The sequence below is a fragment of the Grus americana genome, chromosome 6 (genome assembly GCF_028858705.1).
Source record: "Grus americana isolate bGruAme1 chromosome 6, bGruAme1.mat, whole genome shotgun sequence".
Taxonomy (NCBI): domain Eukaryota; kingdom Metazoa; phylum Chordata; class Aves; order Gruiformes; family Gruidae; genus Grus; species Grus americana.
The window spans coordinates 30244764-30266460 of NC_072857.1; the positions used below are offsets into that span (position 1 = coordinate 30244764).

Consider the following 21697-nt stretch of genomic DNA (forward strand, 5'->3'; position numbering starts at 1 on the left):
ACCGCAACAAAAACCTTTTTTTTTTCTCTAAAGGTAGAAATGAAAGTATAAAAAGCATGAGCTCTTATAGGTGTAATGTTTTGACAACACACTGAATGGGAGCTCACAGTAAAATCTGCACACAATACATCCTTTGCTTAATTGCTTACTTTTAAAGCAAATGTTATTTGAGAGATTTATGTGTATTTCCAGCATATTTGATGTTCTGTGTAACTGATAAAAACATGGTTATAAGGCTGTCTTTCCTGCATTTTGATTTGCAAAAGCTGAATAATACAAAACATGAATAAAACCTAATAAACCAGAAAAGTTCCTTCTGCTTTCTAACACAGGAAGAGTTAATGTTAAAAGTCTCACTGTTCAGATGGAGACAGAGTTACTTACATGTGGGTAGAACTGATGCAATGATCTCTCTCAGCATACAATGGCAGAATTGTGTATTAATTTCATCTCCTTGCTGTGAGCAGCAAATACAGTGTATAATATAAAGGCTATATCAGTTGTGATTAAGTGTCTCTTTAAGCATACTAATGACAAGATCAGCTGCTTTTAGCCAGTAAAGTACAAATGTAGAAGAAAGCTAATGATTTCAAATAGAAGATACCTATTTTTCATTTAAATAACATTTAAATTAAGATTACCAAATTGTAAATGAAACATGTTGACTTCCTGAAATTAAAACTAATGCCTGAACTACTAAGCCTTTCCTACATATGTGAAAAGCAAACTATGCATCACTGAACCACAGAAAACTTAAAGCTGATTCTGTATTTCCTCCAATCCTTTTGTAGCTCAGAAGAGGCAGAAGGAGCCAAAGAGAGAGGCCTGGTGTATGTTTGGAAGGCTGGTTCCTGCTCTGTAACTCCAGAAAGGCTTCCAGGCCTCAGTGGAAAGACTGTATTACAGGCAGCCCTTGGAACACATCATGGATTACTTTTAACAGAAGGTAATAGACATCTTAATTGTGAAGATTTGAGGCAATAACAAACTTTAGTTGTTGTCAAGTTTTCTTCATTTAGATTTTTTTTCATTCTATCTGTGTCTCATACACAACTTTTAAACAGATTTTTAAATTTGCCAGTATTTCCTTCTTAGTTACAAGTTACTTAAAGCTGTGTTGGAATAGAAATTAGATGCATAGTGTCTTTTAATACTCTCTTTTTTCTTTTAACAATGGCTCTGGATTTCCTGCTTAAAGATAGTAATGTAATCAGAACTGTGCTAACTCAAAATGGCATTTCTTGTGATGCCGTTAATTCAAAAAAGACAATACAGCAAGAGGTTCTTTTGATGTCTAAGAGCTTTAGTTTTTGTGTGCTTCTCGAAAAACGTGTAGCTGATAGATGCATTTGTGAGCAGTTTGGTACTGTGAATCAATGTATTCCTAAAAGCCGGTCCCTTGAAGTGTTTGCATAGCTTGGTCCTTACCTGTACTGATCAATGGGCATACAGTTGACTAATCTGGAAGTTGCTGCTTTGATTTTTCTCTGATGTTTTTGAAGGAAAGATTCCAGGTTGTTGATGAGCCTGCTATAAGCACCTCTCCTCTATTGGAGGAGTTATGGAGCTCCAGTGAGTTTTTTTAGAACATGTTTCTTTCATAATTAAAAGGACTTTTTGCATGTGTGTTCTTGCCCCATGAAGCATGTCGTTTGTGTATATGATTTGCCATTTTTCTATCACTGTGAAAACAACTATTCATTTTAAAAATAGATTTCTGCTTTTCTTTAGAATTAGCAAAGTAACTTGACCTAGCATTGCTGCAATCTTTTCAGGTAAAGGTAATGAAATTTTGGAGAGGCTGCAATACAACATCAAATCCATGGCAAGATACATTTACCCCCACTTTCCACCTGATAGGGCAATCCTCTTTTACTGTAGGGTGGCAAACAGTACAGTCTGGTGATGCTAGATCTCTGTATGGAAAGATAAGCTCTGTACTTTGTCATGCTCTTCAAGCATGGTTGTATGTCCTTAATATGTTGTATGTTCTTAAAATAGAAAGGACCGATAAATACACTTAAATTGGATATAGTGGAATTTTTAGCACAAAAGCATTACTTAGTTCAACAGTACGTGAATGCACAGAGTAATGTTAACAAGAGGTATAGGATTTAACAGCAGCAATAGCAGAGAGCAACCGGCAGTCTTCATATATCAATAGCCATAGTTTCGCTGAGCCTGAAGTAAGCTAAAAATTGATAACTGTTTATCTGAATCTCTCTTCAAATTTTGTATTGGTTTAACTTCATTAGATTAATGTTAGGATGTTGTTTTTTTTTCTCCCAGGTGGAGAGGTCTACAGTTTTGGAAAACTGCCCTGGAGATCAGGACCAGAGGAGTCATGTGCTAATAATCCTGTCTTAGAAAATACTTTGCTTGGGCATCATATTATTACAGTGGCAGCTGGCAGCTTCCATAATGGAGCTGTGACAGAAAGTGGTGTGGTGTACATGTGGGGGAACAATTCTGCTGGCCAGTGTGCAGTTGCTAATCAGCCATGTGTGCCAGAGCCACAACCCATCAGTATTTCTGATTCTGAAAACAGTCCTCTATTATCAGTAAGGATTTTGCAGCTAGCATGTGGAGAGGAACACACGCTGGCGCTATCACTAAGCAGAGAGATATGGGCTTGGGGGAGTGGCTGCCAGCTTGGTCTCATAACAACAACTTTCCCAGTGACAAAGCCACAGAAGGTAGAGCACCTGGCAGGACGTGTTGTGCTCCAGATTGCTTGTGGAGCCTACCACAGCCTGGCTCTGGTACAATGTCCCCCTGTGCAGGAAATGAAGGCTATCCCAGAGAGGTGCAATCATTGCAGTCAACTCCTTATTACCATGATGGACAAGGAAGATCATGTAATCATTTCAGATAGTCACTGTTGCCCGCTGGGTGTAGCACTGTCTGGTAACCAACCAGAAAACCAAGTCTTCTGTCCCTCATTGGAGAGCCTAGAAGGAAAAAACGTAACCAGTAGCCAAAGTGAAGACTGTCAGAAACCACTTGTGGAAGAGCATACACTTGTTGCTTTAGAATCTGATGGAGCAAGTATGCTTTCCAGCAACGATGGACAGGAAGACAGTGGAATTTCTAGTCCTGGAAATATTCTGTTCCCAGAAAAAAAAGAAGTGAAAGAGTACTTAATCAGTTTATCAGGTCACTCATTAAATGAGAGCCTGGAGAAAAACATCTGCACAGAACCTGAGCAGGTTGGTACCTAGTCACTAGCTCTTACTTTGCTACAACTCCTCTTTTATATGTCACAAGGTTACTCTTTTCACAAGTGAAAAATTCTGTTACTTTAACGTAGCTGTGGTGGTCCTGTAGTTTCAAAGTTTATTCTGTGTGATGGTTTTCAACTTTTAAGTGGGAGAGTTTTTGTCCTCCATTCTTGTTCAATTGCAGTTGTTTAATGTGAGCAGCCTTGATGGTGCTATAGTCTCTCCTCTTCATGGTCCACAGTACCAGAACCACATAAGCCAGTTTCCTGTTCTCTAGCTGTTTTATGATGCATGAGTTTCCCATTTGTGTGGGGCAGTAAGCTGATACTTGTCTGATTTACCTTTAAGGTGAAATTTTATTTTCTATATGTGGAACAAATCCCTCACAAATCTGTCTAATTTCTCAATCAGTTAAAAATTCTAGATTGAAGTAAAGATTGTAAAGGTAATGTTAAAACATTGACCCAAAGGCTTCTAATGTTAATCATGTAGGAGTGGCATAAACTTATAAACAGGGATGGGAAATGCATAAGTACTACTCTGTTTTGTGTGATGTGGAAAATGGTTCAACAACACTGTTTTGATGCTATAGCAGAACAGTAAAGTAATAACTTCTTAATAAGCATCAGAAAAGGCTTGATATGAAGGTTCAAGAGCTGTTCCCAGCTTCCTGCCAGTATATTACAGTTTCCACTATTTTGGAAAAAAAAAAAAAATATTTGGGGGCAGGGGGGAAAGAAGATACAACCCAAAAGCTATTAGAAAACTAGTCCAAAATCTTGCAATGAAGTCTAGCATTCTCTATGTAAGTACTGTCCTGCTGGATGGTTTATGGTAAAGGTAATGTCTGTAAGAAAAATGGCCACTCTGTGGCCCAATATGCGAAATTCATAGCAGAATTCTGAAAATTCCTTTTGTCATTTCAAGTGTTGTATAGATCAATTTCTTAAATTTGTTTTTTAGTAGTTACAGTAAGAAACTTTTCACAATGGTTCTGGGAGATAAATTCACAGTGCCTAATAAATAGTTGATTTTTTTGTTATCACCTCTGCAAAAAAAAAAAAAGTAGTATTAAAACCAAAACAAACTGTCCAGTAATGTGGTAATTCAGCAAGTTATGTTTTCGTATTCTGAGGGAAACGTATTTCAGAGAAATAAACATTGTGTGAATGCAGTTGTCCTTCCTTTTGCTTTTTGCTAATACAAATGCATTTTAGCAGTTGTGAGCCTCTCAGGCTCATGTGAGAACTCCTGCTCTTAAGAAATGACTGAAACACGTAGTTTCACACTCCCTTTCTCAACTCCTTGTTCCTGGAATATTTCCAGAGTACTGTTTCCCTCACACAGTTCCAGGAATAAACAAGCCTGGAATTGATTCACTGAATCTTAACACAATTGAGCATACATGTGAAGAGCAGAGATGAGGACTCTAATGTAATGTTTCAGCATTAGTAAAATCCTTTGCTTCTCTCTGCTTTCCTACACAAATTGAGTTTGCTTTTCTGTATTGCTAGGCATGCCTTTTATAAATAGCAATGAAGTATGAATAAATAGGACCAATCTAAATCCTTTAGCCTAGTTTTTCACAAAAAAAAGAGAAGTCAAAGATTGTTTTTCTTCTGGCAGGATAAAATGAGCTATAATATTTATAGTAATGTTATTTCCAACCATGCGTTAGATGGAAAAATGGAACTTTGCTGTCTTTATATTAGCCAGATAGTTTGAATGTTAAAACAATCCTGTGCATTATTTCTTATTTGGTGGGTAAATTGATTGCTATTATAGGTAATCATGTGCTGGTACTAATAATCGCATTCAGTAAGTTTGTCCCTAGTGTGACTTGATGATTATTAACTAAGCTTTATATGGATACAATGGTAGCGTAAGTGGACACACAGCCCAGAATGGTCTTAAGATAGACCTTGCAAAATGAATCCATGAATCACTGTTTTCCTTTTAACATATCAAAGGGTGAACATATCTCTATAAATACAACATGCTCACTGATGTATTTTAATTGGTGGCAAAGTTGGTAATAAGCCTAAAATTAAATCCCTTCTTATATTTGTTTGCAAAGATCCATTTTTTTGGTATTAAAAATACCACACAGACCCACAGTCTCTTATGGATGAACTACAAGACAAGTGCAACAGACAAAGCCCAGTCCATGTAGAGATGGTGCTTGGTCCTACCTTAAAAAATGTGATTCTGAGGAATAGATGTACACCTAAGTATAAAAAGCTTCTTCATAATGTCTTGTTCAGTACAGCACACAGTTTGAATAGTGAATGTGTATATCATCATCCTACTGTTATGTCCTGTCTGGTATGATAGTCTTCAATTTTTCTTTGGTTTTAGCCTTCTCAAGAAGAACAACTCAGTGCTTGTATCCCTGGCCCTCCAGGTACCAGCACGTCTGCCTTGAACAGCCTGGTGGCCTCTTGTGCGTCAGCTGTTGGTGTGAGAGTAGCTGCTACATATGAAGCTGGAGCATTGTCTTTGAAGAAAGTAATGAACTTCTATGGCACACCTTCAAGTGAACTGGGATCTCAATCTGGTGGTGGTTCCCCAGGGCCTGAAGCTCTGAAAGACACTCGAGAAGAGCAGGTCAGACTGGAATCCATGCAGGGGAAGAAGAGTTCCAGTTTAGTAGATATTAGAGAGGAGGAATCTGAAGGAGGGAATCGGAGACTTTCCCTGCCTGGCTTGTTGTCACAAGGTAAAAAAAACCACATTGGGAAAACCAAGAGACTGGAAAAGTTATGATAACATGGAGGTTTATACCTGGAAAGAAGACATTTATTGAACATAAATCTAATCAGCTACCAAAGGTGTTTAGGAATTATAAACTCTGTCTTAGGACTTGAAGGTGGTGAGGGGAGTGAAGACTAGCAGATACTGCGTGGTAAGAAAACCAAAAGTATAGTGGGTTTAGGAATGTTCTTCACTGGTAAAGTAAGGTAAAGCGGGCACATTGTAGTAGCCTGGGCATCTTATTGCAAATTGACAGCAAGCAATCTTTCATAGCTTGCGTAGCAGATAAAAATCTGTGTGGCCTGTAATCCCTACTGCACTGAGCTGGTTTTGAGCCAGGAACCTAGAAATATTCCAGTTGCCACTGCCAAACTTCAAAGTTGATGACCTTCTTCCCTCATAGATTTTAGTGTTGTTAATTGCTCTAAATGGGTGGATACGTGGTTTAGTTCTTCATTGATCTTGGATCTGTGGGGATTTTAGGAAGTATTGAAATCCTTTGTTCACTGCAAGGATATATTTTCTTTCAAAACATAACTTTTTTAATGTATAGTTTGTTTTCGTTCATTTGCTTCTGTATAGCTGTATAGTTCTCATACCTATTTATCCTTTAATAGCTGGTAGAAGTTAGTTGGAATCTGTCTACTTTCAGCACATGTTACTTCTGTGTATCAGTAACCTATCTTATTACATGTCAACCTTTGCTCTCAATCTTAAGACCTCTTTAAGAAGTCTTGATCAGTTACCTCAAATGGTAGTTACTGTGTAACACAGAGTCTGAGTAATATATTTACCTAAAATGATGAGCAATTTTTCTATGTCTTGGCCTGTTTTCAGTTTCTCCTAGGCTCTTACGGAAGGTAGGGCGGGCAAAAATGAGGACTGTAGCTTTGACTCCAACCTACAGTGGTGAGGCTGATGCTCTTTTACCCTCTCTAAGAACAGAGGTGTGGAGCTGGGGAAAGGGGAAGGAAGGACAGCTAGGACATGGCGATGTTCTGCCAAGGTGAGATTTCTTTGACAGATGTTTTTTAGTAGGTCATCGGTCAACTGCCTTGCATTGTGTTCTTGTTCTTTTGTGTTGTGAACTAAGTTCCTCCAAGTAATGTGTATTATGCTGTATTGTTACTGACCATCAATCAGTTATGACTTTTTCCCTTGTAATCACTAGGAGTTTTGGTGATATTTTGACTTTGTCCAAATTGGGGTGAGTTTTATCGTGGATTTTCACCCTTCACAACCTTTTTTGACTAAGCTGGTTTAGTGCCAAAAGACTCCATGTATGTTTGTTTTTCTCTAATTTATTTTGGGGAAAAAATAAAACTTGGAATTTATTTTTGTCTTAAGAATACCTCTATAACTCTGGTTGTTTCTCTTCTCTTCTTCCCCCCGCCCCCCGCCCCTTGGGTTCTGGGGATTGACAGGCTTCAGCCACTATGTGTGAAAAGCCTAGATGGTAAAGAAGTGATTCACCTCTCTGCTGGTGGCCATCATTCCTTAGCACTCACTGCCAAATCCCAGGTAAAAGTGACTGTTATTTATTACTTGTCTATGATATAATTGTCATGCTTGGTGTTTTTTGGAATTTTGTTTCTTTTGCTTCTAGACTTTAATTTCTGTTTGTGAGAGGCAACTTGGAAGCAGTGTGGAATTTTAATTCTATTTCTGCCAAAGTGCTGCATGCACTATAGCATTATGTTTAAATTTTGCAATGACTTGATTTGGTGCATTCCATTTCTGAACATGAGAAGACAATTTGAGAATCTAGGAAAGACAATAGAAATTGGGGAGGTGTTTCTTGGTACATGAATCTTATACCCTTGACTTGTGTGTGTTTGCACACTTGCTGTGTTGTACTACTGCAATTCAGTATGTGTCCATGCATGTAAGCTTCATTCTCATGTTTAGCTATGTTTCCTACAGGTGTACTCATGGGGCAGTAATATCTCTGGTCAGCTTGGTCACTTGAACTCCCCAACAACAGTCCCTCGTCTTGCAAAGGTACTTTGTTTTCTGTATTTTTCTTCTTTCAGTTTAGGGTTGATTCTTATACAAGTGAGTGCAAAGTAACTTCTAAAAACTGATCTTGTTTATATAGGTATGTGCTATATACTAATAGAGTCCTTGGTTTCTTTGGCTTGTACTCTGAATATGATCATTAGATGACCTTATGAAAATCTCCCCAAGAAATCCTTTACACAGATTTCCACTGTTTTTTGACCACATTGAAGTTCTAAGATTGAGAAATATGACTGGTCGTAGCTTCTTATCAGATTTCACTCCTACCTTATACTTGGTTTCTCTGATATTGATGTTGCAGTGCTGAAACTTTTAAATACCTTGGAACACTGTTTTTATTCTAAAAATTCCTCTAGCATTTTTAGCTTTGCTAGACCATGACCATATTTGTTGTTCATTTCTGTATTTCCAGACCTATTTTGGCAGTGGGTTTTCTGTTTGTTTGGAACTTTTCTTCGCGTTGAGTGAATAGCCGAATAATGATTTTTAGGTTAGACCAGACCCTTGCCTATGTTTTCTGGTGCTTGTCTTAGTGGAAAACTAGTTGCAGAGTTTTCCTGCTTAGGCCTTATGCAAATTAATGTACAGCATGTTAATGGTCACAAATATATAGATTTCCCAGTTAAATGTAGAGGGGAGAATAGTGTCCCAACTTTAGTCAAGCTCACCTGATGCTCATTTAAGAATAAAACTGAATTATAATTTAAAGGCAAAACAGCCATTAGAAAGAAGACTGGAAAGAAAGATAATTTTTCAGTATACATGTGAGAAATGTATTTGTTATGAAACACTGCAGTTGAAAAATTACCAGTTATTGCAATACTTTTTCTTGGCTTGTGTATTGCATGTGTGGCTAGAAGACTTAAGTGCTGTCCAGCTTCAGGTGATGATTTCTAATGTCTTTCCTTCCTCATGAATTTCAGGTGTGTGGTAATGGTGTTTGGAGTACAGCAGCAGGACTAGATTATTCCCTGTTCTTAGCAGATGAGGAAGACTTCCAACCTGGATTATATTATAGTGGCCAGGAGACAACAACAGAAAATAACTTGTATGAAAATAGCTGTACTAAGAGTCCAGTTTTGTTACTATCCTGTAGTAAGGTGAGTGGTATTTCTTTTAAGTTAGTGCAAATCGTACTGACGCTTTTTGGAAATAGCACAGTGCTGATTGTTGAACTAGCTTTAAGTGTGTGTCAGGTAATTGGTTCCTAGCAGTCAAATAAGGAGCACATTTTATGGAGGGCAGAGAGGAGGCCTAATTAATATTGTTCTCTTCCCTGTTGTTTCTTGGTCTTTCCTTCTGTTTGAGGGACAAGGAAGTGTTTCCAGTGTGTCTAATCCATTTCCTTCCATGTGTGCATGTTGCAGAAAGCACCCTTTATATTGTGCTCTGTTGTCACCACAGGCTTCATGTGTTTATTCTTCACTGCTATTGCTCTTTATTTTCCTGTTGTTTCTCAAGTGATTGAGGACACTGCCTGCTCTATTCCATTCTGCTTCCTATGCATCTTGTTAGTGGGCAGAAGGTCCCCCTGCGTTCTGCACCATCTCCTTCCCTCCCCCTCCCTTTCTCATGGGTGTAAATCAGGAACTGAGCAAAGGCACCAAAATGTGTATTTGCATATTATGCAAGAGAGGATGTGCCCCTGTGCAATTTTCTTCATCGAGTTGAATCTCGTATCTGCCTTGAAGTTGGTATGGGGTGGGGGAGTCTGTACTCTGACTGTGTGTCCTCTTCCAAGTTGTTTGTATGATTTCAGACCAACCTGATTTTAAGGTAACAAAAAGGAGATGGTGAGGGTAGAAAGCAGGTCTTTGTCTCAGCTCTTCTGGGTCTCATTGCTACTTCACTAGATTGACCAGAATAGCAGTTGGAGGGGGGTGTTTAAGGAGGGACAGGGATTTAGACGCACCACACACACACACTTGTATTCCTTCTATAAGATTGTTGCTAGCCATTCCCTTCTCTTGTAGGGTGACTTGGAGGCTATTGCATATCAGAAAAATTGCTTGTTGAACAACTCTGGCTCAATGTGTCTAAGGAATCCTCTATTTAACAACAAAGGAAATACAAGTAGAGCTCAAACACTGAATTACTGTATGGTATTGCATGTGAACCAGAATTAGTGAGGAGCTGCAATGCATCAATGGCACTTGCGCTGACCTTAGAAGAATTTTGCTTCCAGCTACTGTGGAAAACAAATACCTACCAATGCCTGCACTAATACCACTTGTGGTGTTAATGTAGTTATTAGCATTAGTCCAGTTTATTGATTCTGTAATATTACTCTTATCAATAAATTGACATCTTCCATGTCCAGAAAGGACTGTAGTTCAGATCACAGTCATAATATTAAAGCCTTGTTATTCTTACTTCCTAATTAATAGGAGAAATAGCTGATGTAATGATACTATTTAATATCAACATTGTTGATATAAGCATGAAGCATATGGCAATTCTAAAAGTGACTGAACTTAAAGTCACCGTCTCTTAAGCATGGAATGTTTGTATGAGTCACCTTAAAAGATGGTCTGTCTATGGCATTTTAGGCTCTGTCACTACCAGGAAAATGAACAGCATTGACTATGTATGTTTCTTGTAGTTTTATCATTCTCGTATTAAGCCAGTATTGAATGGTTTGTCAGTCACTGTAGGTAATTAATATCTTTAGGAGCACTAAGTGACAATAAGTATGCTTTATTCTGCATTACCCTATTTTTAAATTGGAGTGTAAAAAGAAAAATATTAAAGCTACTGTTTTTTCTTTTCTCTTTTTAATCTTTCAGATAGGGTACATAAGCAATGTGATAGCTGGTGGTGACAACTGTTTGGTCTTAGTAGACAAAAACGTAATGGGATATATTGCCAGTTTGCATGAGTTGGCTTCTACTGAGAGAAGGTTTTATTTCAAACTGAGTGAGATCAAATCTCAGGTTCTTAGGCCTCTTTTAGGTTTAGGTAAGAACTTCTTTTAATATTTTTTTAATATTATTTCCCCTACGTTCCACAACAAATTTCTTTATGCAAAATTAAAAAGTATTTATATATTTTTAAGATAAAGCTAAGGTCTTACTCTTCTCCCCTGTTTGGATGAACTGGTGAAATATAGCTGCATTTTGACATCTGCATTTATGTTATTAGTATTTGCACTTTTCCTGACTGTTTCACCTGAAGTAACCTCATTATTTGAGCTGTACTCAGTCTAAAATTGTTGAATTCCTGATTCTGAACAATGTAGCCATGAGGTGAAATTGCCAATAAAACATCTAAACAGCACCTTCTAGTAATTCTCTTTATTAATAGGTGCTGCTCTTTCATAAGGTAAGCTAAATTGCTTTCTGGTCTGTTACAGATAATTTGGGCAATGCAAATACAATCCAGTTGTTGCAGGAAATGGCAAGCAGGTTCAGCAAGCTCTGCTATCTCATCGGTCAACATGGAGCTTCTTTAAGTAGCTTTCTTCATGGAGTAAAAGAAGCCAGGAGCTTGGCCATCCTGAAGCATTCCAGTCTCTTTTTGGATAGTTACACTGAGCAAGTATCCAATTCCCTCTCACCTTGAGTCTCTGTAGGCTTAATGACCACAAGTCCTGAGTTAGGGGAAAGTAGATCATAAGGAAAGCCACATAAGTAACTGTTGTGCAAATTGTATTCTTGCAATTTAAAATGTATGCAGAGTTTTACACAAACTAATTCATTTTGTAGTGAGCTATGTATTGCAAAGTCTTCACCAGTGGAGCACACTGGACAGCTTCAGCTTCCCTAATGTAAAACTCTATACATACAAACTCCTCTTTGGTTGCTGCATATTATTAAAAAGTGACATATTCATTACTTAATAGTAAGGATCTTGTAATATAATGTAATAGAGTTACCATGGCTAGGCTACTAAGTAAAGCTACCTTTGGGGGTTTATTGTAGTTACAAAAAGCCTTTTCAGTAGTCATTAACTAAAAATTGTCTCCCAGAAGAACGATTCTTCTGTCCTGATATCTGCTAAATAGCTAGCATTACACCTTTCACCCAAAAGACAGAGCTGCTTTAGTGCTCAGAATTAAGTCTGAATTATCCTGGTTATTATTTTTATTAGCTTAATGCTTTTGGGAGAGTAAGTTCATGCAATCATACTGTTTGCTGCCTTTCTCCTTAACTTTTGTAGTTGCTGGTTATTTTCATTCAAATGCAGCAGAAGTCTCATCATGCTTTATACCTATAGGTTTTTGTGAAAAATACTGGCTTGACAGAGGGGAGAATCTAAAAATGTCCTCTCCAAATGTAGTCTTGGTTACCAGACATCTGAAAATCTCTAAGGCAACAAAACTTCAAGATCATCAACTTCAGTTGTTAGGCAGTAGCATTTTGAATATACAGCTAGTTGCATTTTTTTCTAACACAAGCACAACAGTTACCACTTTCAATAGGTCTGTGATAAACTTATGCCATATCACCCTAAAAGAAGCTTTCTTCTCCGTTTATTGAATGGGTTGTTCATAATTGTAAATATGTATTTTCTCTGTTTCTTAGTCTTTGACTTGAGTTTTTCTTGTAATCTGGATTTCCAGAATTGGTTCTCATTACTCAAATTAGGAGGGTTTTTTAATTTCTGCTTCCTCCCTGTCAAAGACTGAAATACCTAATATCTGCTCTCGTTGTTATAGCCTGTCTTCTGCTTTTCCCCTTTGCTTTCTAATGCTTTACACATTTTTTCTGTGTGGCATCAGAACCTATGCATGCTCCTCAGCATAGTGCTTTGAGCATCTTCAAGGATCCATCAGGCAACATAAGTATTATCTGTTAATTGGGCTAAGCTGAGACCTCTTCCCTTGGAGAAAGGTGGCTTTTTAAAAATGGTTTTCTTTTTTGGTAGGGGAGAAGTGAAAGGTAGAAAGTTGAATAGCGGGAAAAGAGAAATTCCTGTCTTGAAATTTCCATGCTGAATATAATTAGAAGCTAGCAGTATTAAACTGTTGAAACAGATGGCCTATTCTGTACATGCTCAAATATGGGGGAAACAAAAAAAAAATCAGTTTCGTTTGCAAAGCAAGCTGCATGTGTTGTGCTAATGGTAGCAGAAATGTGGAATAGTAATGCATTTTCTATCCTCCATGTGGAAAGTGAATACTAAGTGTTCCAGTAACTTTGAGTGTTTCACTGTTTAATATTTTCTCAAGTACTTAGATTACATGTATAGTAAAAGATATTACAGATTTCATTGGTAAACTGTTGGAAATTACAATACTTGCTATTTCCAGGGATGTTCTTATTTTGTAACTGAAGCTCTTCCCCATTTTAGGTACTGTACTTCAGTAACAAACTTCCTTGTAATGGGAGGATTTATGCTCCTTGCAAAGCCAGCAATGTAAGCAAATCTTTACCATTTTCTGGAGTTTTCAATCAACTAGCAAAGAACTGTAAAGAATGGTGTGTGTATGTGTGTAGTTAATGAGTGTGTAGAGACTTGGTCTCAGCTTGCTTGAGTACACTAATTCCTTTTCCATCAGATGAAGAAAAAGTTACTTCCTCTTCTTAACTGTGATAAAAATTCAGGTTAAAATGTTGCTGAATGAATACAGTTACTTTATCTTGAAGGTGGAGAAAGGAGGAAAAAAGCATAAATTATTGTAAATTCCTTGGAAGAAACATAAATAGATTTAAGATAATGATTTTTGAAATCTTAGTCTTAAGGTTAAATTTTCATCATCTATTCAATGTTTGTTAGTATTTTATTCTTTCAGATGTTGCTGTCAGGAAAATACAGAACAGCAAACTGTTCTTTAAGAATTAGTAAGAGTAGATGATGTGAATTCACTTTTGAATTCTTTAAATTTGTGGATACGCTTTAAAATGATGCAAAAATAATATTTCTGCATGTGTATGTTCTCTGCCTCTCAAGGTTGCTTTACTCTATTTCATGCACAGATGCTCTTAAATGTGAGGAAGGAATTGTACCTTAAGGCCTGAGACAGTATATTTGAAGTTTATAGATCATAAAGCTTTTTTCTCAGTCCAATAGTATTTTTGTCTAGGAAATAAAGTAATGATGCTGTGTATCTGTCACTCTGGTGCTGTGAAGCAGTTGTTGCAATGAGGGTATTTTTTTAACTCGTTTGAGGAATTCCTAGCTTTCCTTTCTTCCTAAATTCTGTAATATGGGAGTAATTGTTACAGCTCTTCATGGAGCACTTTGAAGATAGTGTAAATGATATTGGAGGCTCTTTGAAACACTAGGGTACCTAATGCAAAGAATCTTCTGCACCTGAGGACCAGTGCCAAAGACTAAATACAAAATCCCACTGCAGTGAGACACTGAAAATCTTTCTGCACCTTTCAAGATTTTTAAGGTGACTTAGAGGAAATCTTAGTTCAAGTATAAGCTTATTTATAATTAGTACTGAAAAGTTCTGGATGCTGAAATTACACTGAATTCTTCACATCAGTTGTCACTGTCAGGTGTCACAGCTTCTCCTGCTGCAACCAGGGTTTCATTAGATGAATAACACTTTTTCAGGTTCTGAAACTTCAGGGAGGAGATGTCTTAGAAGTTTTATCCTGCTCCTTGCAAAGGGAAGTCAAGAATACCTTTGCTGATAATGATGAATTTCCCCTTTGCCCCTTCCCTGAGGGATACTCTCTTAAGTCAATGGTTAACAATGTCAGCTGGTCTTTTATGGATATTCTGCAATATCAATGCATTAGAAGTAGTCCCAACTTTAAAAAGTGCTAGCTTCAATAGAAGTCTCTGTTGTTGGTAGGTTTCTGAGCATTTCCTCTGAAAGAGTAGACGAGCTATACTCAGTGTTATGAATCTGTTATTGTTGGACGCTTTTCTACAGAGACACCTCCATGTGAGGATCTTGAAGCACTTTAAAAATGCAAGCCATTCAGATGGTTAAATTTAAAATTAAGAAATACGGTCTTCTCTCTAAAGAAGACGTTATTCCTAAGGCTTGTTGAACATAAGAGTTCTTAAATATCATTAGCAGACCTAGATGAGGTGTGTTATTTTGATGTGTGAAATGGCATCTTACTAAGCATGTAGAATTCTTTGGGACCCTGCTGTGCAATTCTCTGATCTGCTTTGCTGTCCCTGGGGCCTGCTTTCTCAGCCTCACCTGATTCTTGCAGTTTGTGGTTTAAATGCTTCCCAGCTGGATGTGTTTTAATGCAGATATGTCATATGTGCCAGCACACATGTGCGCACAGATATGGTGAAGGAGAGGGAAAAGTAGGCTTGTTTTCCTTTTTATGAAGAAATCCTGGTTTCCTGTGCTAATGCATTGTCTTCAGAATCATTTCCCTCTTCTTCTCTGAACTAGATTAGTTCTCCCTCTTGGAAATCAGACTGAGGATTGAACAGATTTCCTGCCTTTCTTTGAGGTAGGATGTAATTTTTCTAGTTAGGGGAAAAAATGGTCAGTTGCCTTGAACAGCAGGGGTGGGGAAGAGATTACTTGGATATATTTAGGGAAGTGCACTGGAGCAAGGTTAAGATTCAGGCCTTCTTGTATGAATCAACAGTGTTAGAAACTTACTACTCTAACAGTAATGGGGAAGTCATTCCACCTGTTAGCTCTTTTACTAATCAAGTGTTAAAGGGGAAAAAGGCAATTAGTTACTCTCCAAGTGGGGCAACTTAGTCAACTTTCTTCAACTAGTTTAATGACTGAGCATGTGAGAGTAGAAGTAAAAAAAGTCCAGTGTTGCAGTTGTTAGAGACCTACATGTCTGTATTACTGTGCTTTCTTAAACTAAATTGGGAATAAGCAGCATGCATTTGCCTTTATAATTTTTATTGGTCTATGATAATCCAAAAAAGGGGCATTCTGAGCTCATTTATATAAAACATCTCTGATGTCATGCTGTCTTTTTTTCCTCTCCTCCCTCTGTTCCCCAATGGTCCCATCATTTAGAGACTTCTTGAGTAAAAACCAGGAGCTGTTACAGAAACTGTCTGAGAAGAACGAGGAAAACCTCCAGCTAGTAGAAGTTCTGAATACTCTGTTTTTCATGCCATTTGGACGACTTCATAATTATGCTAGAACTTTGCTAAAGCTTGCCACGTGTTTTGAAGTGGTAAGCTGGCTTTCTTATCTGTATCTGAATGAATAAAAATGAAACTTACGGCTCAGAACTAACTGTGTGAAGCAAATGCCAGGCAATTAGAAATAGCTTAGTCCTCAGAGAAGCTGCCTCGGACTTGTATTTGCTGCAGGGAAGATCATGCATGTTTATTGGCGTAATCTTATACCACACCTGCACAAATCACATGATGAGTAGAAACTTGTTATCCTGCCAGAACTTGTTTGTGTGCCTGAGTGCTTAATTGCAAATATATTATTTCAATGTTTGCCTGTTGCTTTTCATTTCCATCTGGCATCGTTACTGTAGCTATCCTTGACTGTAATACTCTACTAAAAATACTACATATATATTAGGTAGACTTTTACTACCCATTTAAATGTATATAATTGCATTCTTTTGAAATAAAAGATGACTAAGCAGGAACAATAACTACTTGTATGTTTATCCCAATATAGTAATTTAAAGTATTACTCCCGCAATTACTAGCGCTACTTCTGCTACATCTTGCTAAGCTGCAAGAAGACAGATCATGTAATTGTATATTAATGATTTTCCTCTTAACATTCATGGAACTTTTTTGATTTTAAAAACTCCCAGCACACCAACAGAACATGTGACCAAGAAAATAACTTAGCCTCCACTGTTAGTTTATTAACCAGACCAACTGTCATACATTTGGTGCTGATTTAATAAAATGAGCAGTTGCATTGCAGCTTGGTTAGTGTTGTTGGCACAGGTGTTCAGAAACGCTCTCAGGTCTGTGTTACCTTGTGCCCTGTAGGCATCTCCAGAATACCAGAAGCTACAGGATTCTAGCTCTTGTTACGAGAGCCTTGCTGTGCATCTTAGCAGAAAAAGGAAAGAAGCAGAATACACACTTGGCTTCTGGAAGACCTTTCCTGGGAAAATGACGGTATAAAGACAATTGTCAGTCCATTAGCAGCTTGAATATCTTGCTGTTATCATTATACCCTGTGTCTATTACTGATGCTACGGTCCAAGTTATGCTTCTCATTTTTCTAATTTATGTTGTTGTAGTAGTCTTAACTTTAGAAAGGGTGGACCTTTACTATGGAAGACAAATAGCACTGACCTTAAGTCACAACCTGTGAGAAGTAAGCTTCTGTAATTTTGTTTTTAACCCTACCTGTAGGATTCTTTGCGGAAGCCAGAGCGTCGTTTAATCTGTGAAAGCAGCAATCGGGGGTTGTCCCTACAGCATGCTGGAAGATTTTCTGTAAACTGGTTCATCCTCTTTAATGATGCTCTGGTACATGCTCAGGTAAGCCAGCTTGTATCCAGGAGAAAAACCTTTTCTCTCCTTCAAACAACGTGACATGTTTTTACTAAAGATAAGGTTTTGCACCGTTCACTACAGTGTTGCTTGAACACTTAGAAGTGATATTTGTCTTATGTTTACAAATAATTTGAAATTAGGTACTATTTTTTTAATGTTTGATTGCTATTGCTCTGTGGCTTGCATGGTGTCTGTTGGCTAGTTCTTTAAGCAAGGTGCATATAAGGAGCCTGTAATGCTCAGTTTCCCCTTATCCTCAAAGAAAGGAAAAAAAACCTGTTCAGAAAAAGCATGGGGCAGGGGTAATGGATCATTACCCAGTGAAGTTTCCCTTCTTCTCCTTGCCTACAGTTCTCAACGCACCATATTTTTCCCTTGTCCACACTGTGGGTAGAAGCTCTTTCAGAAGAAGCTGGTAATGTGTGAGTATTCTTGCTCGTGATGCTGAAATCTTGTCAGATATCTTGGGACGGAGGATGAGTATTTTGTAACCAATTATTGTAAACTAGGAGCAGAATAGGCTGCATGCAATCGTGTACTGCTTTCTTGTTTCAGAAAACTTACTGTATTTCTGTGGCTTAAAAAACAAAAAAGTTGTTCTGATGTATAAATATCAGAAAGAATAAGGTAGTCAAGAGGAAAGGGTAGTCAAGTAGTCTTCTCTGTTGCTTCTTTTCACTGCTGACTTGAATATTAAAAAGTGAATGCTAGCTGAAGTGAGGGAGGGAAGATATAATATTCACGTTCTAAGAAACCTTGCCTTTTTCAGGATGAAATTTCACTAGTTTAAAACACTTTCCCCCCCTCATGTAGGAATGGATTGAAGATTACAACACCTGAAGAACAGTTTGTTCTTGTTCCTTCAACACCACAGGAAAAGGTAAGCATATCTACAAATTTTGCATGCCTTCAGTGAGCTTTTTCTCTGCTACTGTGAAACCAAATAGGCAGAAGTATTGCCTAAGTATTCACCAAGAATGAAGTCTTCCTACAACTTGGTATGGAGGTTGGCTGTATGCTGTGCTTGACTGTAGCTGTGCTTGACTGTAGCAGTGCTCCAATTTAAAACACTCTACTGAGGAGTACAAAAGAGATTATTGTAGTTGCTGTAAAGGTGAGATTCAATGCAGAGACAGATGTTAACTAAATTCTGTGATGAAACACTTTCTGTTTCAGACCAAGTGGCTGAGGGCAATAAGCCAAGCAGTGGATCAGGCCCTTAAAGGGACTTCTGACTTAATTCTATATGGAGCTGGTGGGAATGTGCCAAGACAGGAACCTCCTATTTCTCGCAGTGCCAAATACACCTTCTATAAGGACCCTCGATTTAAGGATGCTGTTTACGATGGGAGGTGGCTTTCAGGAAAACCCCACGGCAGGTAAAAGCGTCTGAGCATAACAGTTGAAAACAAATTAAAAACAATTGAAAACTATATCAATAAGTAGGCTAACTCACAGAAGTTATTTGGGAAGTGAGAAGTGAACTGATTATCTTATACATGTGTATGGCTTTGTATTTTTTCCAGAGGGATCCTAAAGTGGGCAGATGGAAGAATGTACTCTGGGACTTTCCGGACTGGGCTGGAGGATGGGTAAGATCCTCTCACTACTTGTGGAGCCAGAAGGCAAGAAGTATCTTTTGTTGTAGGAGATAGTAACAAAACCCTTTTAATTAAAGGTTTGGCAGCGAATCGTTCTGACTCAGGGTTATCTATATTAACAAGATATAGATATATGTTGATATAGAGAGAATTTCTCATTTATCCAGAGGTATGCTAGTTATCTTCACAGCAGTCTCTGTGTCTGCGTGATTAAAAACTTGCTCTTTCATAAAAACTGAAACTAATTGGGGTAATCAGCTGCAGGATGGAGGAAGGAAACGGTAAAACAGCCAAGGAGAAAGAAAGGGTGGGTGGGTATAAACTCCTAAGGAGAGGAAGCCAATTGAAAAATCTGCAGTCAACTTTCTGTTGTATAGGTAACTTAACTTTTTGTGTTGCAATATTTTTTCAAAAGTTCTGGTATTGTTTATTTTATCCTTCTAGAAAATGTAATGCCTTCCATACAGTGTAGTGATGCATCTTCTCTAATGTTTTCCTTGCTGTATTTCTGGTGAGCAAGGGTTTAATAATTCAGGAAGGAGACAACAAAATCTTGAATTGAGACTTCACAATTTGGGTGATGAAAATAAAACTAATGAGAGTATGTGATCCTGATGATGAAGATAACTGGTACAGAGGAGTTTGAAAACAGGATGAACAGAAGTCCTATACATTATCAAGTTATCTGTGAAACAAATAAGACCACTTGAAAGTAACTTAATTTATTACACAGCTTTGAATTAATCTGTGGATTTCATTGCTAAGAGTCTGCTTAGGGCACTATTGAGGCTAAGAGGTTAACTTCTTTCCAAAGGCATTTTATATCAATCTTGTGAGCAGACATGTCTGTACTGGGCAGGATAAAAAAATATGAGGAGTCCAATTGACTTCCAGATGTATTTTCAAAGTATTGAGTTGGAGGGGAAATTGAAAAGTGGTCTGGCTGCAGACAGCTTTTTAAAATGCACCTTTAGCTATTGGTATAATGTCAAACTAGAAAACCAAATTAGAGCTTTGGTCATTTGTAACTAACCCTGGTGATTTTGGGGTTGTTAGCAATGGAAATACTGCAAACAAATCCCCACCAGAAATAAATGGATTGGTATTCAGCTGTAATTGCTAGGATTATCAAATATATATATTTTTATTTCAGCACACATGCTATAGTCTCAGCACTTACCAATAATAATGTCTTGTTGGAGTAGAACATTAAAATCAATAAAATCAAGATCTCAGAAGATTAAAATCAATAAATTTGTGTGTCTCATACTTTTCAGGCATACTGAAATTGTGAACAATTCTGTGCCACTGTTTGAGCATAATTGGAAGCTAGCATGTTTTTTTTAAATATTCTCTGTAGCAATATATGTTCTCATCTTTCCCTGGAATAAAGATGTGCTTGAATTATCAAGACCTGATGAAGACAACAAAGGTAGAAGCAGTCTTAGGATGTTAAAAGACTTGTGGCCTTCAGAAAGCTGAGAAAGATGCTGCAGTCTGGTAGAGAGGGGAATACTTACAACATGCCACAATCAAACAGGAGAAAAGCAGCACAGACTAAATTGACCTAGTGATGGTGGAATTCTTCCTTTTTCTTTAAAGAATTATAAAAAAATAATCTGTAGCTGCTGTAGTTGAAAAGATGCACTAAAAATGATACAGAGCATTCTGATTGTAGAATGAGTTCTGTGATATGTATCTGTTCCTGTTTTCAATGAAATGTGTTAGCATTGTAGCTGCTCGTGTTCTGTTTCCGTGCATTGACAGGTACGGTGAATACAGAGTGCCGAACAAAGCATTGAATAAGGATGACCACTATGTGGGGTACTGGAAGGAAGGCAAAATGTGTGGGCATGGAGTCTACAGGTAACATATGGCACTTGTGTTGCTGCCTTTGCAGAAGGGAGCTCTGGCTCACTGCTTACCAAGACTCTGTAGCTTTCTTGGTACACTTCAGACTTGTGATTATAGTTAGCTTGGCTTGTTTTCTGCTTTGCTTTTGGTAGATTGCATACTTGTGCAGTGTTCTCTTATTAGTATCTATTCTAATGGTGCTACCACCTTTCAATAATAGAGGATTCTTTCTTCTGAGAGAGAAATCTAACCTTTAACAGCCTTGCCTGGTGGGGAGAGAGTGGCTTTAAAACAACTAAACATCAAAAGACTGGTATTAAAGGCTCACTTTTATCCCAAATGTACTTTTACTATAGTTCCTGCTTGGTGTGGCTGTAGTGTAATTCATAGAAGGAAAAAGAGAGGGTTGATCTGTTCTGAGGGGAAGAGAGAACCACCAAACCAACAAAAAACAACCAAAAAATAAATAAATCAAAAAACAATTTAAAAAACCACCCCACAACAGAAAAGTAGATTATAGGAATCTTTCTTATTCTCTTTCATTACAGCTATGCTACTGGTGAGGTGTATGAAGGGTGTTTTCAGGATAACATGCGTCATGGGCATGGTCTGCTACGCAGTGGGAAGCTGACCTCATCCTCTCCCAGTATGTTCATTGGACAGTGGACAATGGATAAGAAGAGTGGTTATGGAGTTTTTGATGATATCACAAGGTAATGATTCAGTTCCACAAATCCTTGGTATGATGTACAATTGCAAAAAGAGTAGGAAAGAATTTGATCCGTCAGTAGCAGTGGTAGTGCCTGTCTATTTTTTCTTTTTTACTAGGCTTTCTGGGTTATGATCTAAAGAATTGAGTGTAGAGACTTT

At 37.7% G+C, this 21697-nt stretch overlaps 1 protein-coding gene across 5 annotated transcripts in view; it reads left to right on the forward strand.

Annotated features, from left to right (window-relative positions):
* ALS2 (alsin Rho guanine nucleotide exchange factor ALS2) overlaps nucleotides 1-21697 on the forward strand; it is a 59286-nt gene that overhangs the window by 23226 nt on the left and 14363 nt on the right. For all 5 annotated transcript variants that reach the window (XM_054830643.1, XM_054830640.1, XM_054830644.1 and 2 more), the window contains exons 3-21: nucleotides 792-946; nucleotides 2290-3209; nucleotides 5580-5940; nucleotides 6813-6981; nucleotides 7400-7496; nucleotides 7899-7976; nucleotides 8918-9094; nucleotides 10781-10952; nucleotides 11347-11527; nucleotides 13287-13352; nucleotides 15904-16066; nucleotides 16857-16988; nucleotides 17229-17357; nucleotides 17724-17794; nucleotides 18186-18252; nucleotides 18549-18751; nucleotides 18899-18964; nucleotides 20741-20839; nucleotides 21376-21540. In XM_054830643.1, the coding sequence (XP_054686618.1) occupies nucleotides 792-946; nucleotides 2290-3209; nucleotides 5580-5940; nucleotides 6813-6981; nucleotides 7400-7496; nucleotides 7899-7976; nucleotides 8918-9094; nucleotides 10781-10952; nucleotides 11347-11527; nucleotides 13287-13352; nucleotides 15904-16066; nucleotides 16857-16988; nucleotides 17229-17357; nucleotides 17724-17794; nucleotides 18186-18252; nucleotides 18549-18751; nucleotides 18899-18964; nucleotides 20741-20839; nucleotides 21376-21540 (3471 nt within the window). The remainder of the gene's footprint in view (nucleotides 1-791; nucleotides 947-2289; nucleotides 3210-5579; nucleotides 5941-6812; nucleotides 6982-7399; nucleotides 7497-7898; nucleotides 7977-8917; nucleotides 9095-10780; nucleotides 10953-11346; nucleotides 11528-13286; nucleotides 13353-15903; nucleotides 16067-16856; nucleotides 16989-17228; nucleotides 17358-17723; nucleotides 17795-18185; nucleotides 18253-18548; nucleotides 18752-18898; nucleotides 18965-20740; nucleotides 20840-21375; nucleotides 21541-21697) is intronic.